Here is a 21,444-nt window from a genome sequence, read left to right as displayed (position 1 = left end):
TCATTCCAGTCTGCAGAAGTTTTGTTTTTACATTTTCTTACAATTTGGATAATTTCTTCCTCATCAGTTGCAGTTAGAAAAATTGTACTTGGATTTCTGTCCCCCATATCTTCTATGTCCCCACATTGTGTTGTCTCGGGTTCCTTTATTTTTGCCGCTAAATCTGGTCCCACATTTACAAAGAATTGATTAAAACCATTCACCACATCCTCCATATTATTTATGGTCTTATCATTTACAGTGTAGTACTCTGGGTAATTTGTAGTTTTGGATCCATTTCTCACAATACCATTTAATACAGTCCATATACCTTTAATATTGTTTTTATTTTTCTCCACTAATTTATTATAATAGTCTTTCTTACATATCCTCATAATATTAGTTAATTTATTTTTATATTTTTTATATTTTTCCTCTGCCTCTATAGTTCGATGCTTTAAGAATTGTCTGTATAATATATTTTTCTTTTTGCAGGCATTTTGTAGCCCCTTGGTGACCCACGGACTATTTGTATATTTATGTATATTACTGTATTTCTTTATAGGACAATTTTTATTATATAGTTCATTGAATATTATTAAAAATTCCTCATATGCTTTATCAACATCTTTTTCTTTATAAACTACATTCCAGTCCTGTATTATTAAGTCATTTTTTAGTGCAATCATGGTTTCTTCAGTTTTCATTCTTATATATTTATAATTTTTATTATCCTTTTTCTTGCTATAATTACAGTAATATACATTAAAAATAGGTAGGTGGTCACTGATGTCTGTTAATAGTAGACCGCTCTCTATATTATTTTCCAGGATATTAGTAAATATATTATCTATTAAAGTGGTGCTGTGAGAAGTGATCCTGCTTGGTCTGGTAATAGTTGGGTACAGTCCCATACTTAACATTGAATTAATGAACTCTTCTGTCATTTTGTGTTTCTTATGATTTAAGAGGTCGATGTTAAAATCACCACAGATGTACATGACCTTCTGAGTTGATTTTATAAACATACTTTCCATCCAATCTATAAAAACTTCTATGCTTGATCCAGGAGATCTGTATATACAGCTCACCATTATATTTTTCATTTTTTCACAGCATATTTCTATTGTAATACACTCCATCCAATCATCAACAGCTACCGTCATTTTATTATTAATTTTATATTCCAAACTATTATCAACATATATTGCCACTCCCCCTCCTCTTTTGTTCTTTCTATTGATATAATTTAATTCATACCCGTTCAGCTCAAAATCTACTCCCATCTCATCGTTGATCCAAGTTTCAGATATGGCTATTATATTGAATGGAGTATTGAACTGACTGAGATATTCCTTCATTTTATGGAAATTGGCATACAGACTTCTGATATTGAAATGAATAATTGATATCTTATTTCCATCTCTGATCTTTGCATTGTATTGATATTCAGTGTAATACCGGCAGCTGATATTGATGTTGCTGAAAAGATTATTTTCCGGATCAATATTATTTTCCATATCTTGTATTTTGTGCTCAGTATAATGGAAAGTGTCCAGTTCTTGTGTCCAGTGTCCAGTCCTTGTGTCATGATTGTAAATTGCTTTATTTGGCTCCCTCAGAATTTGTCCAGTTCCCCAATATGTCGGATGACCAAGATCTTGGCCTCTTCTGGAGATCCCCTCAACTTGATGAAAATCTTGCAGTTTTGTGTACAAGTATTTTGGATTTTCCCCTGTTTCCTTAGTAGTCTCGCCTTTTTTGCAATATCTGCATTTTTTTTTGTTAAGTGCTCATTTAAAAACACATCTGAGCCTTTCAGTTTCTTCCCTTGTTTTAACAGTTGCATCTTATGCTTTCTGTTGGCAAATCTCATTATTACAGCTGGTTTGCCAGTGTTGCTTCTCCGTGGGAGAGGGTGACATGCTTCAATGTTATTGCTTTTTACCTCAATCCCCTTGGAGTGCAGGAATGCTAACACCTGTTTCTCCACAGAGTTAGCATCCTCCTCGTTCAGTTCCTCTCCATCTCTTCTCGCCACTGCTCCAGCATATGAGCGGGGTTGAATTTGCAGTCCGGTCACAATGATGTCATTCATCCGGGTGTACTGCTCCAGCTCCTCCACTCGGTTCTCGAGAATGGCGATCCTCTTTGCCTTCTCTGAATTCTGCAGCCTCAGAGCTTTGACCTCTTCTACCAGGTCCAGGATGGTCTTCTGCTGCACCCTGACAGCAGAGATTTCTTCCCCCAGAAAGTCGAGGGATTTTTTAATATCATCTATCTCCTCGACCGTAGGAGCTTTCTTCGGGGGCATTGCGTTTGTTGTTATTACGCGGCCCGTTCCTGCGCAACCTCTCGGCCCGCTCTCGCGCAACCTCTCCAAATCTTAAACCAAAACAGTTGATTTATTTTGGATGATAAATGTTAAATATGCCAAAACACTGTCAGTCAAATTGTCAATCAAATATATTCATGCAGTGAATGCAACCAAATACAAACAACACTATAACATTGGAAGCATTTATTATTATTGTTATTATTATGTATTCAATTATTTATTTGGCATGTGGTGCTTTTTGTATTGTCTAGAACATACATAAGATGAGCATATTATAGCAGCAAAATAGAAGCACAATCATTTGAATGCAGCAAAACTTTTGCTGCATTCAAATGATTGTGCTTCTATTTTGCTGCTATAATATGCTCATCTTATGTATGTTCTAGACAATACAAAAAGCACCACATGCCAAATAAATAATTGAATACATAATAATAACAATAATAATTACACTAATAATACACTAATAATATTAACAATAAATAATAATAAATTAACATTAAATTAAATATTAACAATAAATAATAAAACACTAATCATATTAACAATACAGTGAACATAATCATTATCATATTTTTTTATTATTAAAAACAAAATATCAAATAATACTGAAGAGGGGAAAATAATACTGATCTAAATATGTTGTTTTTATTTTTAGACAGTATGTGTTTTGCTAAACACATACTGTCTAAAAATAAAAACACAACATATTTAGATCAGTATTATTTTTTCCCCTCTTCAGTATTATTTGATATTTTGTTTTTAATAATAAAAAATATGATAATGATTATAGGATCGTATGCAGGTAAAAGGGGAGACGGTGTACGGAGAAAATTATAAACAAGTCATAACGCTGAAACACAAGCCCAAAAACCCGCAAACCACGACTTCTGATTTTTTTTTAAAGCGAGCTCACAAAAAAAGAAACCCCAAAGTCGCTTATAAAAAGCGGAATTGGCAACCCACACAGTGTTCCAGAAACCAGAATCTCTGATCGCAAGTTCTGTTCTAAATAGCTTTGACAGGTCATCTTGTTATCAGGAAAACTATGCTTTATCTCATAAAAGTCATGGGTTTATTGATTAATAAAACGATATTTAATTATTCAGAACTGAAAATCGTGAAAAGGGTTTGTTGCTTTTGATGTGTGCGTGATCATATGCCATCCGCTCCGAGCTTATGTGCCGGGGCTCAGCCCCGGACAGCCCCGGCCCAATTTAACCCCTGGTTACCGTTGCGAAGTCGTCTGGATGAGTAGAACGGATTTGTTTACGATGACGTCACAACCACATGACTGTCAGTGCTTCACGCCGGGTAGAAGTGTAACAAACTCAATGCGAGTTGTCAACAAATCCTATAACTTGGTTCATGAAACGCGCTTACAAAATATTTTCACTGTGAATATTTATTGTGTAATGGTGCAAAGTGAGAGAGAGAGAGAGAGAGAGAGAGAGAGAGAGAGAGAGAATAGCCCTTAGGGCAGAGTCAATCCCGCCAGCAAAAATAGGGAAAAAAAGGAGCGATCTCACCTCTTCAGATGTTGGTTTAAGTCCTACAATACATTCCTCAAAAAGGGCGTAGAAGAACAAATTAATCCATCAACGTGTAGCATTCAATTTATTCCGGACCATTAAAGACGCCGCCTTCCGCGTAGAATCATACGTCATCCTCGCCGCCATATTGGATGGGTCAAAGCGGAGAATAAAGATGCCTCATTCATGTGCTGCGTTTAACTGTACCAACAGGTTTACCATCCAAACGAGATCACATGGGATTACCTTTCACAGGTGAGACTGGAAAAATACTTTTCATTGTATTTGGTCATTATAATGTAATTTTATGAACAGATTTTTCTGACTTTGTGGCTAATATGAAGTCTCGCGCATAATAGTTTATGCGCATGCGTCCTTACTTCTTCTATTGTTCTGGTGTCTCCGAAGGGACCGTCTTACAGCGCCCCTAGAGGTGTGGCATGTGTATTGCATCGTTTTCAGCAAGCGTTGCGTTGCCATATGGACCTGATATTTTACTGATCATTGCCCATGTGGACGCGATATTTTTTTAAACAATATCTTGTTGCCGTTGTCATGTGGATGTAGCCTCAGTTCATGGACGGATGTCCTGACATTTTCCTTTAGAATTCGCTGGTATAATTCAGAATTCATTGTTCCATCACCGATAGCAAGCCATCCTGGCCCAGATGCAGCAAAACAGGCCTAAACCGTGATACCACCATCATGCTTCACAGATGGGATAAGGTTCTTATGCTGGAATGCAGTGTTTTCCTTTCTCCAAACATAACGCTTCTCATTTAAACCAAAAAGTTCTATTTTGGTCTCATTCGTCCACAAAACATTTTTTCCAATAGGTTTCTGGCTTGTCCACATGATCTTTAGCAAACTGCAGACGAGCAGCAGTGTTCTTTTTGGAAAGCAGTGGCTTTCTCCTCGCAACCCTGCCATGCACACCATTGTTGCTTAATGTTCTCCTGATGGTGGACCCATGAACGACCCATGAACATTAGCCAATGTGAGAGAGGCCTTCATTTGCTTAGAAGTTACCCTGGGGTCCTTTGTGACCTCGTCGACTGTTATATGCCTTGCTTTTGGAGTGATCTTTATTGGTCAAGCGCTCCTGGGGAGGGTAACAATGGTCTTGAATTTCCTCCATTTGTACACAATCTGTCTGACTGTGGGTTGGTGGAGTCCAAAATCTTTAGAGATGGTTTTGTAACCTTTTCCAGCCTGATGAGCATCAACAACACTTTTTCTGAGGTCCTCAGAAATCTCCTTTGTTTGTGCCATGATACACTTCCATAAACATGTGTTGTGAAGATCAGACTTTGCTATCAAAGTTGTTCTTTGTTCACCCTGTTCTTTAAATAAAACAGGGTGCCCACTCACACCTGATTATCATCCCATTGAAAACACCTGACTCTAATTTCACCTTCAAATTAACTGCTAATCCTAGAGGTTCACATACTTTTGCCACTCACAGATATGTAATATTGGATCATTTTCCTCAATAAATAAATGACCAAGTATAATATTTTTGTCTCATTTGTTTAACTGGCTTCTCTTTATCTACTTTCAGGACTTGTGTGAAAATCTGATGTTTTAGGTCATATTTATGCAGAAATCTAGAAAATTCTAAAGGGTTCACAAACTTTTAAGCACCACTGTAGTTCACTTTTTGCACCTAAACCAACCATTTATTGGCTCATCAAGGAGAGAGGCTCAATTGCTGTGACGAAGGCTCCAGGGCGCCCAACAAAGTCCAGCACGTAGACAGGACCGTCACTACCAGTGCAGAGCTTGCTCAGAAATGGCAGCAGGCAGATGCGAGTGCATCTGCGCACACAGTAAGGCAAAGACCTTTGGAGGATGGCCTGGTGTCAAGAAGGGCAGCAAAGCAGCCACTTCTCTCCAAGAAAAACATCAAGGACAGACTGGCATTCTGTCAGAAGTACAGGGATTGGACTGCAGAGGACTGGGGTAAAGTTTTCTTCTCTGATGAAGCCCCCTTCAGACTGTTTGAGACATCTGGAAAAATTCTTGCCCAGAGAAGAAAAAGTGAGCGTGACCATGAGTCCTGTATCATGCCAACAGTAAAGAATCCTGAGACTATTCATGTGGGGGGTTGCTTCTCATCCAAGGGAGTGGGCTCACTCACAACTTTGCCCAAAAACACTAGCGTGAATAAAGAATGGTATCAAAACATCCAAGAGCAACTTCTCCCAATGATCCAGGAGCAATTTGGTGATGAACAATACTTTTTTCAGCATGATTGAGGACCATGTCACAAGGCAAAAGTGATAACTAAGTAGCTCTGGGAAGAAAACATTGAAATTTTGGATCCATGGCCAGGAAACTCCCCAGATCTCAATCCCATTGAGAACCTGTGGTCAAGTCTCAAAAAGCAGGTTGACACACAAAACCCAAAAAATTGTGATAAACTCCAAGCACCGATTATGCAAGAATGGGTTGGCATCAGTCAGGATTTGGCCCAGAAGCTGATATCCAGCATGCCAGGGCGAATTGCAGAAGTCTTGAAAAAGAAGGGTCAATACTGTAAATATTGACCCTTTGCATAAGCGTGATGTATTTGTCAATAAAAGCCTTTGAAACTTATGAAATGCTTTTTATTGTACTTCAGTATACCATAGAAACATCTGACAAAAAGATCTAAAAACACTGAAGCAGCCAACTTGGTGAAAACCAAAATTTGTGTCAGTCTCAATTTTTGGCCATGACTGTAGAATAGTCAGGTTGAGTCCATAAGTAATGTTTGACTAACCTGAGAAAAAGATTAATTACCAAACTAATACTTGACATGCATTAATTTTAAATTTCATGATTTAATAGAATAAATAATATGGAAAAAACTGAACCATCCAAGATTTGAATAAAGCAGTTTATTTAGGGTTTAACAAACAGATGAAAAATCAGGGGGAAAAAAGAAAAAACCCTCAAAAGGTAAAATTTCGATAAAGGAAAATGCTTCATCATCACTGTATAGAAGACAGGAACTGAAAAGGGAGGTGGGGAGGAAGAAGAAAGGAAAGCTAATAAGAGCAGCATGTCCTCATGATGATGTTTTCTACAGCGTTTTCTAGCCTTCACCCATCAGCTGGAGAAGCAACAGAGATTAAGTGCTCCTTCAAGGAAAAAGAAAAGAAAAAAAGGAGAGAATTCCAGTTAAAAGTGCAGATGCTTTATCTGAGCATACTGTATGGATAAAATAAGAATAAAACAGGAGTTATCAGCGGCAGTCTGAGCAACAGTGTGTTTTTTGGGAATTCTCTGTGTGTGTGTGTGTGTGTGTGTGTGTGTGTATATATATATATATAAAGCTTTTCTCTTCACCAGTGTCCATGCCAGCTGGCAGTAAGAAGCACAGATCTGTAGCCAGACACCTCACATGGCTCTGTTCCCAACTACAGCATCTTCATAAATGTTTTTAAATTATTTAAATACCACAAACATATATACACTGTGTTCTCCAGGGAAAAGAAAAAGAAAAAAAAACCTTTTTAAAGGCAGTGAATCATTGGTTTACTACTTCGGATTAAACACAACATTGTACACGTGTAACGGGTTTCTGCAGAGTTTCAGAAGTCGAGGCTTCACTCCACAGCAGATGTGGGTGTTGGTTGGTCCAGTGTCTTCAGATCGTTCAGAAATCCGGTTGGGGTCAGGATGTGGGACGAACCTGGAACAACAGAGAAATAAATCAAACACAGTCAAAGTGTATAAACAAGCTCAGAATATGCAATTATGTTTATATTAAAATGTTGCGCCCCCCCCCCCACACACACACCTCTACATCCTAATCAGTGTATGCTTGGGTGCAAAAGTTGGTACACCCTTACTTCAAAATGAGTCATCTAATGCGTTTGGTGGAAACATATTGATTACGGAATATGAATATTAAAAGATATTAATAGTGAAATAATCCATTACATTTTTAATATTTCTGACTGATGACAATGCTAACTTGTATTTCTCTACAGATGACATTTATAAGTCTCTTGCTGTATGGTTTGCATCCAAAATCCCCCCCACTCCTTTAACTTTTTCACTAATTTGTTTTAGATCATGTCTTGGATGTTTTCCTGATTTCCCGTACACTCCTGAGTCACAAGCTTGAAAATTCAAGTTTCAAATGTTTGTGCTTTAAATAAGACTTAAAAGTACACCTTTTGTTTTTTGTTTTTTTACCGTTATTGTTTTTAGACTCCTGAGTGAATGACACTTTAGAGAATATTAAAAAATATATATACACGGTACCAGTCAAAAGTTTGGGGACACCTTCTAATTCAATGGTTTTCTTTATTTTTATTCATTAAAAGTCTCACGTCTTAGAGTAATGATGGATGTCATTTCTCTTTACCTAGTTGAGCGGTTCTTGACATAACATGATATGGATTACTACAGTTGTGGTGTTGAATACGGCTATTTACTGTATTATTTACTATTCGACCTCAAATGCATTAAAAAAAGGTAAGAAACTCAACCACTAATTATCTTTTGACAAGATACACCTGTTAATTGAAAAGCATTCCAGGTGACTACCTCATGAAGCTGGTTAAGATAATGCCAATAGCATGCAAAGTGTCAAGGTAAATGCTGGCTACTTTGAAGAATCTAAAATATGAAATATTGTTTAACACATTTTTAAATTTACCATACATGTTCCATATGTTATTTCATAGTTCTGGTGTCTTCAGTATTGTTCTACAATATCGAAAATACAGAAAAACCTCTGAATGAGAAGAGTAGGGGTGTACAAACTTGACGTACTGTATATTAAACCTTTGTGTGCGTGTATACACACACTTTTATATATGAGAGAGAGAGAGTTTTCATTGCTGTAACATGCCGGAACGGTTGTTTAATAGAAAAATCTATTAAATCATATGTTTTCAGGTAAACTGGTAAAGAAGTGGAATATTTTTCTTCCCCAAGGGGATGCAAACTTTTGCACCCATCTCTATAATGGCTAGAATACAGCTCTAAACATTACAGCTGGAGGTCTACAAAAGAAGGGCAGTTGTTGGGGCAGGGGAAAAAACCCAAACCTTTTACTTAGATTAAGATAAAATGGCTTTTTCATTAAATCAACCCACCAATCAGGACCTCCCATTTGCCATCAGTGGCGCGGGTGACTTCGTAAGCCGAGCGCATCTCCGAGTGTGTGACTCCTCCAATGATGAAGATGATGAGGCGAGGGCCGGTGCGGTACTCCGTTGCAGCCTTGGGCTTGTGCCAGTGCCCAAATCGCGCACTGCTGCAGTTCACAGGAAAAAAAAAAACAAAACTCCATAGTCATTGGCTTTACTGCACATCAATCAAATCCAACAATTTTAAATTTATACCACAGCGCTCCTGAAATTTAACAATTTCCCAGTTTGGGATCAATCAAGTAAATTTATAAATAAATAAATAAAATCTCTCTCTAGTTATCCATCTATATCGATGGCCCGATAGCCATCTGCGTCCCTGTAGCCATCTATCTGAATTCTCAACTGTTTGCTTAGAAGGTGTGTTGATTAATTTTCTACAACAGCAGCTCTGACAGTTGTTCCAGCTGCAAATCACAAAAGTGTTTGTTTTTATACATCAGCATTTCTATACTAATAACATGCAAAAAGACAGGACGCCACACAATCTAAACTTATTAACAAAAGAATTTAGAAGTACTGAAACAGAGAGAAAGATGCATTATGACTGATGAAGGTTTTGGAAAGAGTCTCCAGGGTCAGTGCTTTGGAATTAGTTTTCAGGACAGAAGAGTTTACACTTTCTAGTTTTTCTGTAACATGACATGATGCAGGGTTGTTGTTTTTTTTTTTGTCGTATTAACTTCGAGAGAAAAACAAGAGTCTTGTGAAGGAACGACTGTTTATAGCTGCAGTGATGTGTAGATTTAGGCACTGCCTAAAAGCGGAACTCCCATCTGTTTCTGGGTTGTAGAATTTTCTTGCATCATAGACAGCCTCTTTTGTTTTATTTCTTTACCGATAAAACTGGCCGCCAGGCGGCGTGTAGGACTGGCAATTACTAACACTGGCCGCCAGGCGGCGTGTAGGACCGGCAATTACTAACACTGGCCGCCAGGCGGCGTGTATGACCGGCAATTACTAACACTGACCACTAGGCGGTGTGTATGACCGGTAATTACTAACACTGGCCACTAGGCAACGTGTATGACTGGTAATTACTAACACTGGCCACTAGGCGGTGTGTATGACTGGTAATTACTAACATTGACCACTAGGCGGTGTGTATGACTGGTAATTACTAACACTGGCCACTAGGCGGTGTGTATGACTGGTAATTACTAACACTGGCCACTAGGCGGCGTGTATGACTGGTAATTACTAACACTGGCCACTAGGCGGTGTGTATGACTGGTAATTACTAACATTGGCCACTAGGCGGTGTGTATGACTGGTAATTACTAACATTGGCCACTAGGCGGTGTGTATGACTGGTAATTACTAACACTGGCCACTAGGCGGCGTGTATGACTGGTAATTACTAACACTGGCCACTAGGCGGTGTGTATGACTGGTAATTACTAACACTGGCCACTAGGCGGTGTGTATGACTGGTAATTACTAACATTGGCCACTAGGCGGTGTGTATGACTGGTAATTACTAACATTGGCCACTAGGCGGTGTGTATGACTGGTAATTACTAACACTGGCCACTAGGCGGTGTGTATGACTGGTAATTACTAACACTGGCCGCTAGGCGGCGTGTATGACTGGCAATTACTATCACACTGGTATGGTTGAGGCCCGCACAGGACCAAAACCATCACAAAACAAGTCGATGGGTTTCTTTATGTATCCACACTCTATGCCTGTGGGGCTCCTAACTTGTTTCACACATGTTCCAGAATATTTAATGTAACTCTAAATGGCTAGAGAGTATGTGTCAGTGTTTGATTAATTAAAAATTTTAATCTTTGTCAATTTGCTGTGATCCAAGAGGAATAAAACACTTTAGGATGCAGTGTTATGGGAAAATAATTTTCGGGTGGTAACAGGAACTCTGTTTAGTCACGCCATCACATCAATGATTAACTTTCCCCAAACTGCATGCCACCTCGAGTTATATTTTTACCCAAACACCTGCCAGAGACAAAGATTTTGATCTGTTCAAGTGATTTAAAAAAAAAAAATCAGATCTCCCCCCAACCTTTAACGTAATCTAACGGCCATTAAAATTCAAATGAAAAAGAAATAGAAACATTTTAAGTGAAAAAAAGACAAGGAAGACTTTCTATATCCAGAGTATATGGGGTGCATAGCTGAAAAGAGGGCCAATGAGAGTGCAGTAATGCATTGCAAGTAATTTCTGTGCAAAATATGCAATAATTTTTATAATTAATAATGCTCTGGCAGTGTGCAAACAGTTTCAGAGCAAGCAAAGGCGAGGATCAGTTCAGAAAAACAAAACACTCAATAGTGTAATACTGCGTTTCAAACCTGGGTGTGAAAAATTGTATGTAATCCACACACACTGTTTGTACCTCACTACAGCTGGAGTTGTGCCGATGGGCGCAGGATCGGAGACGAATGGCCACTGCTTCCTGTCCAGCTTGTCCTCGATGATGTTCTGGGAAAGAAAAAAAAAAATCCACCACAGACAGAGAAATTTGACTCCGACACAGTTTTGATATGATCTTATGAGACAATCTCCTCTCACTCACACAGAGCAAGTCTCATACCTCCATGACATCTTTGAGGATGGGAGTCCAGCGGGAGAGCTGGTATGTGTCTCCGGTCTGCTCTTTCCTCTCAGGCAGAGATTTCCCAGCATTAGCACCCTGTAAAGCACAACAGAAAGTTTACATCATGTGACTCTCGCAACACAGCGAAGGAGGAGAGCGGGCATGGATGGATGGATGAAAAAAAGACTCACCCCGGTGATGATGGGGCAACCGAGGTGCTGCAGGTTGGTGATGATGTTGCTGTCCTTCTGCACGTTAGCGTGCTGGATGAGCTTTGTGAGGTTCTCTTCAGCAATGCCTGGGGGGGGGGGGGGGGGGTGTTAAATTTTGACTGACAAGATAAACTCTGGTCAAAAAGTATTGATTAATTTTCTAGAACAGCAGCTCTGACAATCACGCAACTTCAAATCTCCTAGAAGCCCTTTTACATATTGCATACTGCACCTTTAACTGGTATATTTATCTAACAATTAATACATCGTTAATACCATAAATATATTAATACTCATCAAAATATACCAAAATACAATGACTATTTTGCTGAAGTAAATCAATTTGACAGATTACTATTAGATTTTCATAAATAAATATTATTTCACCTTGACTTCGTTTCGGTTATTATTCACCAATATTCACTAAGCCTGAGGTGGAGAATTGTTTTATTATAAATACACAGGTGATTATTTATTTATCTCATCTCATTATCTCTAGCCGCTTTATCCTTCTACAGGGTCGCAGGCAAGCTGGAGCCTATCCCAGCTGACTACGGGCGAAAGGCGGGGTACACCCTGGACAAGTCGCCAGGTCATCACAGGGCTGACACATAGACACAGACAACCATTCACACTCACATTCACACCTACGGTCAATTTAGAGTCACCAGTTAACCTAACCTGCATGTCTTTGGACTGTGGGGGAAACCGGAGCACCCGGAGGAAACCCACGCGGACACGGGGAGAACATGCAAACTCCACACAGAAAGGCCCTCGCCGGCCCCGGGGCTCGAACCCAGGACCTTCTTGCTGTGAGGCGACAGCGCTAACCACTACACCACCGTGCCGCCTATTTATTTATTAATAAATAAATAAATAATTTTTCCAAACTTCAAAAGCGGCATGCAAATGTAATAAACAGCATGGCGCAGACTTGGCACTTATCTACGCCGAGTCACATAAAATCCTTTGTTTCGAAATCGATAAATCAAATCACAACCCCACCTTACCTTAGAATAGTTTTAGACCAAACTTTGTAGCATCTTTAGTGCTTTTAGGAACAGCATTTTCTTTCATCATTTGTAAGTCTTCGTCACTTACAGTGACGAAGCGATTGGCTGCCATTTTGCCGAATCACTCGAGGTGATTAATCAAGAGATTTGGACTCATCTCATCTCATTATCTCTAGCAGCTTTATCCTTCTACAGGGTCACAGGCAAGCTGGAACCTATCCCAGCTGACTACGGGCGAAAGGCGGGGTACACCCTGGACAAGTCGCCAGGTCATCACAGGGCTGACACATAGACACAGACAACCATTCACACTCACATTCACACCTACGCTCAATTTAGAGTCACCAGTTAACCTAACCTGCATGTCTTTGGACTGTGGGGGAAACCGGAGCACCCGGAGGAAACCCACACGGACACGGGGAGAACATGCAAACTCCGCACAGAAAGGCCCTCGCCGGCCACAGGGCTCGAACCCGGACCTTCTTGCTGTGAGGGGACAGCGCTAACCACTACACCACCGTGCCGCCCCGAGATTCAGACTGTTTCTCAATAATCACCTGCATATTTATACTAATTACACCACAGCGCTGACGAACTCTTGATTCTGATTAGTCAGAAAGTGTTGATCAATTGTCAGAGCTGCTGTGCTAGAAAAATCATGCAACTTCAAATTGCCCAGAAGCCCTTTTAAGAACTGCATACAGCACCTTTAATTGTTAAAGGAACAGTCCACCGTACTTCCATAATGAAATATGCTCTTATCTGAATTGAGACGAGCTGCTCCGTACCTCTCCGAGCTTTGCGCGACCTCCCAGTCAGTCAGACGCAGTCAGACGTGCTGTCACTCCTGTTAGCAATGTAGCTAGGCTCAGTATGGCCAATGGTATTTTTTGGGGCTGTAGTTAGATGCGACCAAACTCTTCCGCGTTTTTCCTGTTTACATAGGTTTATATGACCAGTGATATGAAACAAGTTCAGTTACACAAATTGAAACGTAGCGATTTTCTATGCTATGGAAAGTGCGCACTATAATGACAGGCGAACACACAGAAGAGTTTGGTCGCATCTAACTACAGCCCCAAAAAATATCATTGGCCATACTGAGCCTAGCTACATTGCTAACAGGAGTGACAGCGCGTCTGACTGCGTCTGACTGACTGGGAGGTCGCGCAAAGCTATCTATATCTATATAGTAATTCCCCATATAGGGAGTAGGGAACGAGTGAGCGATTTCAGACACAGGGAACGTTAGCAGATGTTGGTCACTTTGATTTCCTCTGTACGTTTTACTTCCGTCCTACGATGTCTTGCACAGGTCTCAACGAATCTCGTTTATGGCCATTGCTTTAACATATGGACTGATGTATTACATAACATTTCAAACACTCATAACTTGCTATAGCAGCGACAAAATAGCTATCAAAAATGTAATCTTATATTTAATAAAATGAGAAAGAATGGGATCAGCGAAAAGAAAGGAAAAAAAAAACAAGTGTGGATCAGAACTGATTGCCCGTATGCGTCAGAGGAATTGGCCTGAGGTATCACGTGACGTTTGGCGGGTCTCTGATGAAGCACGTCCGACCAGGACGATTCAATTCGTGAGCCCCATTTGTTTTCTTTGGGGGGGACCGACAGAAAAATGACATGAATGAGAGAACGGGTGTGTCAGTCCAAAAGCTTTAGACAAGCGCATTACACTGGTTCAGGACGGACGTGTCAGAATCTCAAAAGTACACTAATAAAACAAGAGCAATTAATACATCGACATGCCAAAACTTTTAAAGTATAGGACAAATACACCGTCTCTACTTCTACCCCACCTACAGAGCTCTGACTATAAAGTGTGTGTAATAGACCCCTTCGCAGTAAACGTCATTCATACGCAAGAGGAAATTGGACCCAAAAAAGACTCAGAAATGCCTAGTTGTTGTGTTGTCGGGTGTCAGAATCGTAGCAGTGATGGGGTTAAAATGTACAGAATTCCAGCAGGATCTCACCCATTCCAAAAAAATCGCCGACGTCTATGACTACAAACCATCAAACGTGTAGACTGGGATGAAAGCACCATCAAAAATGCGCGGGTTTGCAGCGCCCACTTCATCACAGGTAAGATCAGGCATTTATTAAATCGAGGGTTATGTATATAACCGCGGTTCTATGAGTTTCGGATGACCGCCAGAGGCGGTGCTTTCAGCACATGGATATCCATCACACGAACGTGCAGGTCGAGTAATAGTAACAACAAAGTCACGTGTGACCTGGGTGACGTCACCCCGTGACCCCGGCATAAAAGACCGGTAAACCCAGGAAGTGACCTCTTGGCAAATCTTCTCGTGTACACTCCGAGTGACTGCCAAGCTCTGGCGGTCATCCGAAACTCATAGAACCGCGGTTATATACATAACCCTCGTTCTATTTCGTTTCTACTGACCGCCAGAGGCGGTGCTTTCAGCACATGGATGACTAATACCAACCAGGTCATGAGGAGTGCCTACCCGTACCCAGTGCTGCTGCGACGGGCCTGGAATGACAGCCGTCGCCACAGGATTATGTGGGACGACATTAAGACGGTAAAACCTGGTGAAGGTGCAGCTGGAAGCCCAGGAGGCTGCGCTGCATATGTCTGAAAGGGGCACGCCCTTCAGTGATGCCCATGAGGCTACCACGCCCCGTGCAGAGTGCGCCCTGGCAGCCGGAGGAATCGGGAAGCCACTGTGCCTGTAGGCATGTAATATGGCCTCGACTATCCACTTGGATAGCCTCTGCTTAGAGAGCGCCAGACCCCTCGACGGTCCTGTGTGGCACAGAAACAGGGCGTCACTCCTACGGAAGCCCTCTGTACGCGACACGTACACCCTGAGGGCGCGAACTGGGCACAAAAGTTCCGACCTCTCACCATGGCCCGCCTCGAACGCCGCAAGGCTAAGGGGCTGGTTGACGAAGGTAGCAGAGAGGGTCTTTGGGAGGAAAGAGGGGTTAGGCCACAGGGTGACCCCACTGTCGCCGGAGTGCCACTGCAGGCACTCCCCACTGACTGACAGCGCGTGTAGTTCCCCGACGCGCCTCGTCGATGTAATAGCCAGAAGAAAAGCAGTCTTCAAGGAGAGCCATGAAATGTCTGCCGTGAGCAGGGGCTCAGAACGGTGCGTCGCAGAGAGCCTGCAGCACCAATGAAGGTCCCATGTGGGTACCCGGCTCCGTCGGGGGGGGTCTCAACCGGAGAGCACCCTTCAAGAAACGTGCCACCAAGGCGTGGGACCCCACGGTCCTTCCCCCAACTCTGGCAAGCTGAGCAGAGATGGCAGCTGCATAGACCTTGATGGTGGCAGGGGTAAGACCCTTATCAAAAGCAGAGACTGGCGGAACAGTCAAATGGTCGGCAAGGGGCAGCATGTAGGCTCCTCCCCCCGAGTTAAGCACCAGTTGGAGAAAAGCCTCCATCTGTTGGCATAGAGGGCATTGGTGGGGGGTGCCCGAGAGCTTGCAATGGTATTGACCACTGCCGGCTCACAAGGACCTCGCAGGGGGTCCGGCCCTTCAGCGGCCATACCCAGAGCTGCAGACGGGCTGGATCCGGGTGCCAGATCTGCCCTCCCAGCTGTGATAGCAGGTCAGTCCTCACTGGCAGGCACCAGGGGTCGCCGTTCAGAAGTTGCAGCAACTTGGGAACCACACTCTGCCCGGCCACCGGGGGGGCGACAAGCAGCAGCCCGTGGTGGTCCATCGCAACCCTGTGTAGGGTTGGCATGATCAGCAGCAGAGGGGGGGAGGCATACAGCAGTTGCCTCGGCCAAGCATGCGCCAGCGCATCCTGGCCCAGGGGACTGGGCCGTGGAGGCTGAACCACAGAGGGCAGTGTGTCGACGCCCGGCAGGCAAAGAGGTCCACCTCTGCCCTGCCAAAATGTTCCCAGATGGCGAGAACCACCACTGGGTTGAGTCTCCATTCCCCGGGATCGGGGTCCTGGCGGGACAGCAGATCTGCTGCCCTGTTGGCAGTGCCTGGCAAGTACATGGCACGCAGGCTCAAGAGATGTCGATGGGCCCACCGCAGAAGTTGGCCAGCCACTTCCAAGCACTGGAGGGACTTTGTGCCTCCCTGGTGGTTGATGTAGTACACTACCGTAGCGTTGTCCGTCCGCACCAGAACGTGTCTGCCGGTCAGGCCTAGGAGGAAGTGCTGTAGGCCGAGGAACACAGCCCGTAGCTCCAGCACGTTGATGTGCTGCGCCCGTGCAGCACCGGGTGGAGGTGGAGACCGTTGAACCACCTCTGAAGCGGCATAAGTCCAGAAGTCCCAGCGGGACCAGAGAGGAGGCTGCCGTAAGCATGCCCAGCAGGCGCTGAAAGGTCTTCAGGGCGAGTGACCTACCCCGTCCGAAGCGGCCAAGCAGTAGGCGGATGTTGTGGATCCTTGTCTGGGAGGGAGTTACCATCAACGACCTCGAATCCAGGTGCACGCCCAAGAAAGTCGTCTCCCGGCTGGGCACCAGCGAGCTCTTCTTGTAATTCACCCTGAGCCCCAGCTCTACGACATGCGAGAGCACAGTCGCGATGTTGGTGCGGGCCTGAGCTGCTGACCGTGAACAGACAAGCCAGTCGTCCAGGTAGGGCAGGACACGCAAACCCCTTGCCTGAAGTAGTGCCGATGCCGCTGCCGCACACCCGGTGAACACACGGGGTGCCAGCGATATCCCAAAGGGCAGAACATTGAACTCGAAAGCCTGGCCCTCGAAGGCAAACCGCAGGAACTGCCTGTGGTGTGGCACAATGGGAACATGGAAGTAGGTGTCTTTCAGGCCAAGGTGACAACCAGTCGCCCGCCTGGATGTGGTGTAAGACATCCACTGTACGCAGCATGCGGAATCTCATGGTCCTCAAGTGGGAATTGAGGGACCTCAGGTCGAGGATCGGGCGGATACCGCCGTCCTTCGGAACCAGAAAATACCTGGAGTAGAACCCACCTTGCTGTCTCTGCCTGTCGACGGGAGAGACTGCTCCTTTCTCCAGGAGGGTGGCGATTTCCTGCCGGGGGACGAGGGACTTCCCCGGATGGCTCACGGTGGTGTTTGACCCCATGAAACGTGGTGGACGGCGGCAGAACTGGATGCGGTAACCCTCGGTGAGGGTCACCAGCACCCAGGGGTCAACGCTCTCCAGCTTTGGAGCTGTTCGCTGGAAAAGCGGCCGACCGCCGGCGCGCTGATGTCAGCGCCGTCCAGAGCGCCCCCGTCGGTCACCATGGGGGCGACAAGGAGTGGACTGGGTGTAGGGGGCGGCACCGCGGGTCCGGGAGGTGGTGGGGTGGCGAAAGTCATCAACCCGTCTGGTCTCCTGGCGGGTGCGTGGCCGAGACAGAGTCGGTGTGGGCCCCCTGAAGGACTGGGCAGCATTGCCATGGTGGTGGGCCTGGCGGGGGCCAGCGAACTGCTGTTACGCCTAGATGACCTGGGCACTCCGATCCAGGGCTTGCTGAGTGGCTTCGCCAAACGGCTCCCCGGGGACAACAGGGAGAGAGTGCAGCACACGCCGGTCGGGCTCGGCCAGAGGGGACTGTGCCCGCCATATCTGCTGGCGGCCGAGGGTGAGATACGACATCAGCCGGCCCAGTTCCCGTGACGAGTAGGCAAAGGCCTGGAGCCGCGTCACACAGCTCCCGTGATGCCGCGCTCGTCCCCTCCAGCGTCTGGGGGTCCATGACACCTGGCTGGCAGAAGGGAACTTAAATAGGGCGAGAACGCTCCGAGTAAGTAGCCCAAAATAAACTATCAGGCGGAAATAAGAAATAAACGACCGGGCGAACACACCCGTGGTCGGGAATATTAACAAGGATGGCGCCGTGCGCTACAGAACTGATAAACAGCGGCGAGAAACACCGCTTTAATTTAAATGAATGAAGACCGCTTACCTGAGCGACAACAAACCGGCCTCCAGCAGCGAGGACACGCCCCGGAGGGCTAGTCAGCTAACTCCACCGAGCGAGAGCGCTCAGCTTAACGGAGTAACAACCAATACGAATATAACACACAAGACAGCCGGCCCGTGAGCAGGCCGGAGACAAGACTACACAAAACAAGCGGTTGATAATATTAACAAGGATAGGCACTGTGCGCCACAGAACTGATAAACAGCGGTGAGAAACACCGCTTTAATTTAAATGAATGAAAGCCGCTTCTCAATGTTGGGCATCTGCAGGAGGCCATAGGTAGGGGTGTCCTGCATTGCCGCCAGGGCCCTGCAGTCACTAGGGAGGTGGGAAGGCATCTAGGGTCCGCCCAACACCTCTGTAACTCCTCGATGTATGAGGCCGAGGGCGGAACAGACAACGAGGAAGGCTATGTGGGACCTCTGAAGAAAGCGCTCTGATGCTGGGCCACCGGGGCGTGTCCAACCCCAGACGGGCCAATGCAGCCCTCAGCATTGGCTGGATGCTCAGGCACATGCAGTCTGCGCAGGCCATGTCCGTCAGCCCCTGCCGCAGGTGATCAATACCCAGGCATGAGGGGCACTCGCGGTGGCCGTCCTCCGGTTCGAGGGGGACCGGCAGTTGGCGCAGCGAGAGAAGAGGTCCATGACGCCTGGCTGGCAGAAGGGAACTTAAATAGGGCGAGAACGCTCCAAGTAAGTAGCCCAAAATAAACTATCAGGCGGAAATAAAAAATAAACGACCGGGCGAACACACCCGTGGTCGGGAATATTAACAAGGATGGCGCCGTGCGCTACAGAACTGATAAACAGCGGCGAGAAACACCGCTTTAAATGAATGAAGACCACTTACCTGAGCGACAACAAACCGGCCTCCAGCAGCGAGGACACGCCTCGGAGGGCTAGTCAGGTAACTCCACCGAGCGAGAGCGCTCAGCTTAACGGAGTAACAAACAATACGAATATAACACACAAGACAGCCGGCCCGTGAGCAGGCCGCGCTTCTCAATGTTGGGCATCTGCAGGAGGCCATAGGTAGGGGTGTCCTGCATTGCCGCCAGGGCCCTGCAGCGGGAACACTGCCCCCTGTGGCGGAGGCTGAAGATTCGCCAGCAGGGCCTTCATCTCCTCCAGCTCGGTGGACATCACCTCCACCTTCTGAGCCAAATCGCCCGAGCGCTTCTTTTTTCGCCTTAAAAGCGAAGACATGTGGGGGAACCCACGGCGCTTGCTGGGCCCCGCTGCTGCAGCCGACACCGTGTCCTGTCCCCCCGAGGCCCGGGGGATGTCAGACGGAGAATCCAGCCGAGCCAGCCTGGCGGTCCGCGCAGCCACGCTCAGGCACATGCAGCGCAGCGAGAGAAGAGGTCCATGACGCCTGGCTGGCAGAAGGGAACTTAAATAGGGCGAGAACACCCCAAGTAAGCAGCCCAAATAAACAATCAGGCGGTAATGAAAAACGACCGGGCGAACACACCCGTGGTCGGGAATATTAACAAGGATAGGCGCCGTGCGCCACAGCACTGATAAGCAGCGGCGAGAAACACCGTTTTAATTTAGATGAATGAAAACCGCTTACCTGGGCGACAACAAGCCAGCCTCCAGCGGCGAGGACACCGCCCCGGAGGGCTAGTCAGCTAACTCCACCGAGCGAGAGCGCTCAGCTTAACGGAGTAACAATATGAATACAACCCACAAGACCGCCGGCCTGTGAGCAGGCCGGAGACAAGGCTACACAAAATAAGGCGGTTAATAATATTAACAAAGATAGGCGCAGTGCGCCACAGAACTGATAAACAGCGGCGAGGAACACCGCTTTAAATTAAATAAATGAAAACCGCTTACCTGAATGAGGACAAGCCAGCCTCCAGCGGCGAGGACACCGCCCCGGAGGACTAATCAGCTAACTCCACCGAGCGAGAGCACTCAGCTTAACGGAGTAACAAACAATACAACACAAGACCGCCGGCCTGTGAGCAGGCCGGAGACAAGGCTGAATGAAGACAAGCCGGCCTCCAGCGGTGAGGACACCGCCCCGGAGGATTAATCAGCTAACTCCACCGAGCGAGAGCGCTCAGCTTAACGGAGTAATAAATCAATACGAATACAACACACAAGACAGCCGGCCTGTGAACAGGCCGGCGGCGAGGCTACACAAAACAAAGTGGTTAATAATATTAACAAGGATAGGCGCCGAGCGCCGCAGAACTGATAAACAGCGGCGAGAGGAACGCCGCTTTAATTTAAATAATGAAACCCGCTTACCTGAAGCGAAAACAAGCCGGCCTCCAGCGGTGAGGACACCGCCCCGGAGGGCTAATCAGCTAACTCCACCGAGCGAGAGCGCTCAGCTTACGGAGTAATAAATCAATATAACGACAAGAAGAAAAGAGTTGGTGGACTTAGCGCAGTTTCTTGGAGGGTGCATAAGCACAGCCCCAACCCTACGGGTAACGAAACTACCACAGCGCTTTGTCCAAATTCCAACTCGCAACCTGCAAACGCGAGAAGATGTAAGAGGTCACTTCCTGGGTTTACCGGTCTTTTATGCCGGGGTCACGGGGTGACGTCACCCAGGTCACACGTGACTTTGTTGTTACTATTACTCGACCTGCACGTTCGTGTGATGGATATCCATGTGCTGAAAGCACCGCCTCTGGCGGTCAGTAGAAACGAAATAGAACTTTCTTTTTTATTCTTTCTAGTCTTCGTTTACTGATGTAGCAAAATA

General features: G+C 45.3%; 1 protein-coding gene across 1 annotated transcript in view; it reads right to left on the bottom strand.

Moving 5' to 3' along the window:
• Positions 1-6,716: 6,716 nt before the first annotated feature.
• The window catches only part of stxbp2 (syntaxin binding protein 2), a 53,982-nt gene continuing 39,254 nt past the window's right edge, over positions 6,717-21,444 (bottom strand). The window contains exons 15-19 of the mRNA XM_060942566.1: positions 11,753-11,859; positions 11,559-11,657; positions 11,361-11,446; positions 8,946-9,106; positions 6,717-7,528 (exon numbers count right to left, since the gene is read on the bottom strand). Coding sequence (XP_060798549.1) covers positions 7,443-7,528; positions 8,946-9,106; positions 11,361-11,446; positions 11,559-11,657; positions 11,753-11,859 — 539 coding nt within the window. The 3' untranslated portion in view covers positions 6,717-7,442. The remainder of the gene's footprint in view (positions 7,529-8,945; positions 9,107-11,360; positions 11,447-11,558; positions 11,658-11,752; positions 11,860-21,444) is intronic.

This window comes from Neoarius graeffei, chromosome 16 (assembly GCF_027579695.1).
Source record: "Neoarius graeffei isolate fNeoGra1 chromosome 16, fNeoGra1.pri, whole genome shotgun sequence".
Lineage (NCBI taxonomy): Eukaryota > Metazoa > Chordata > Actinopteri > Siluriformes > Ariidae > Neoarius > Neoarius graeffei.
The sequence above is the reverse complement of the archived record's forward strand: the minus strand, read 5'-3'. Positions and strand labels throughout refer to the sequence as shown.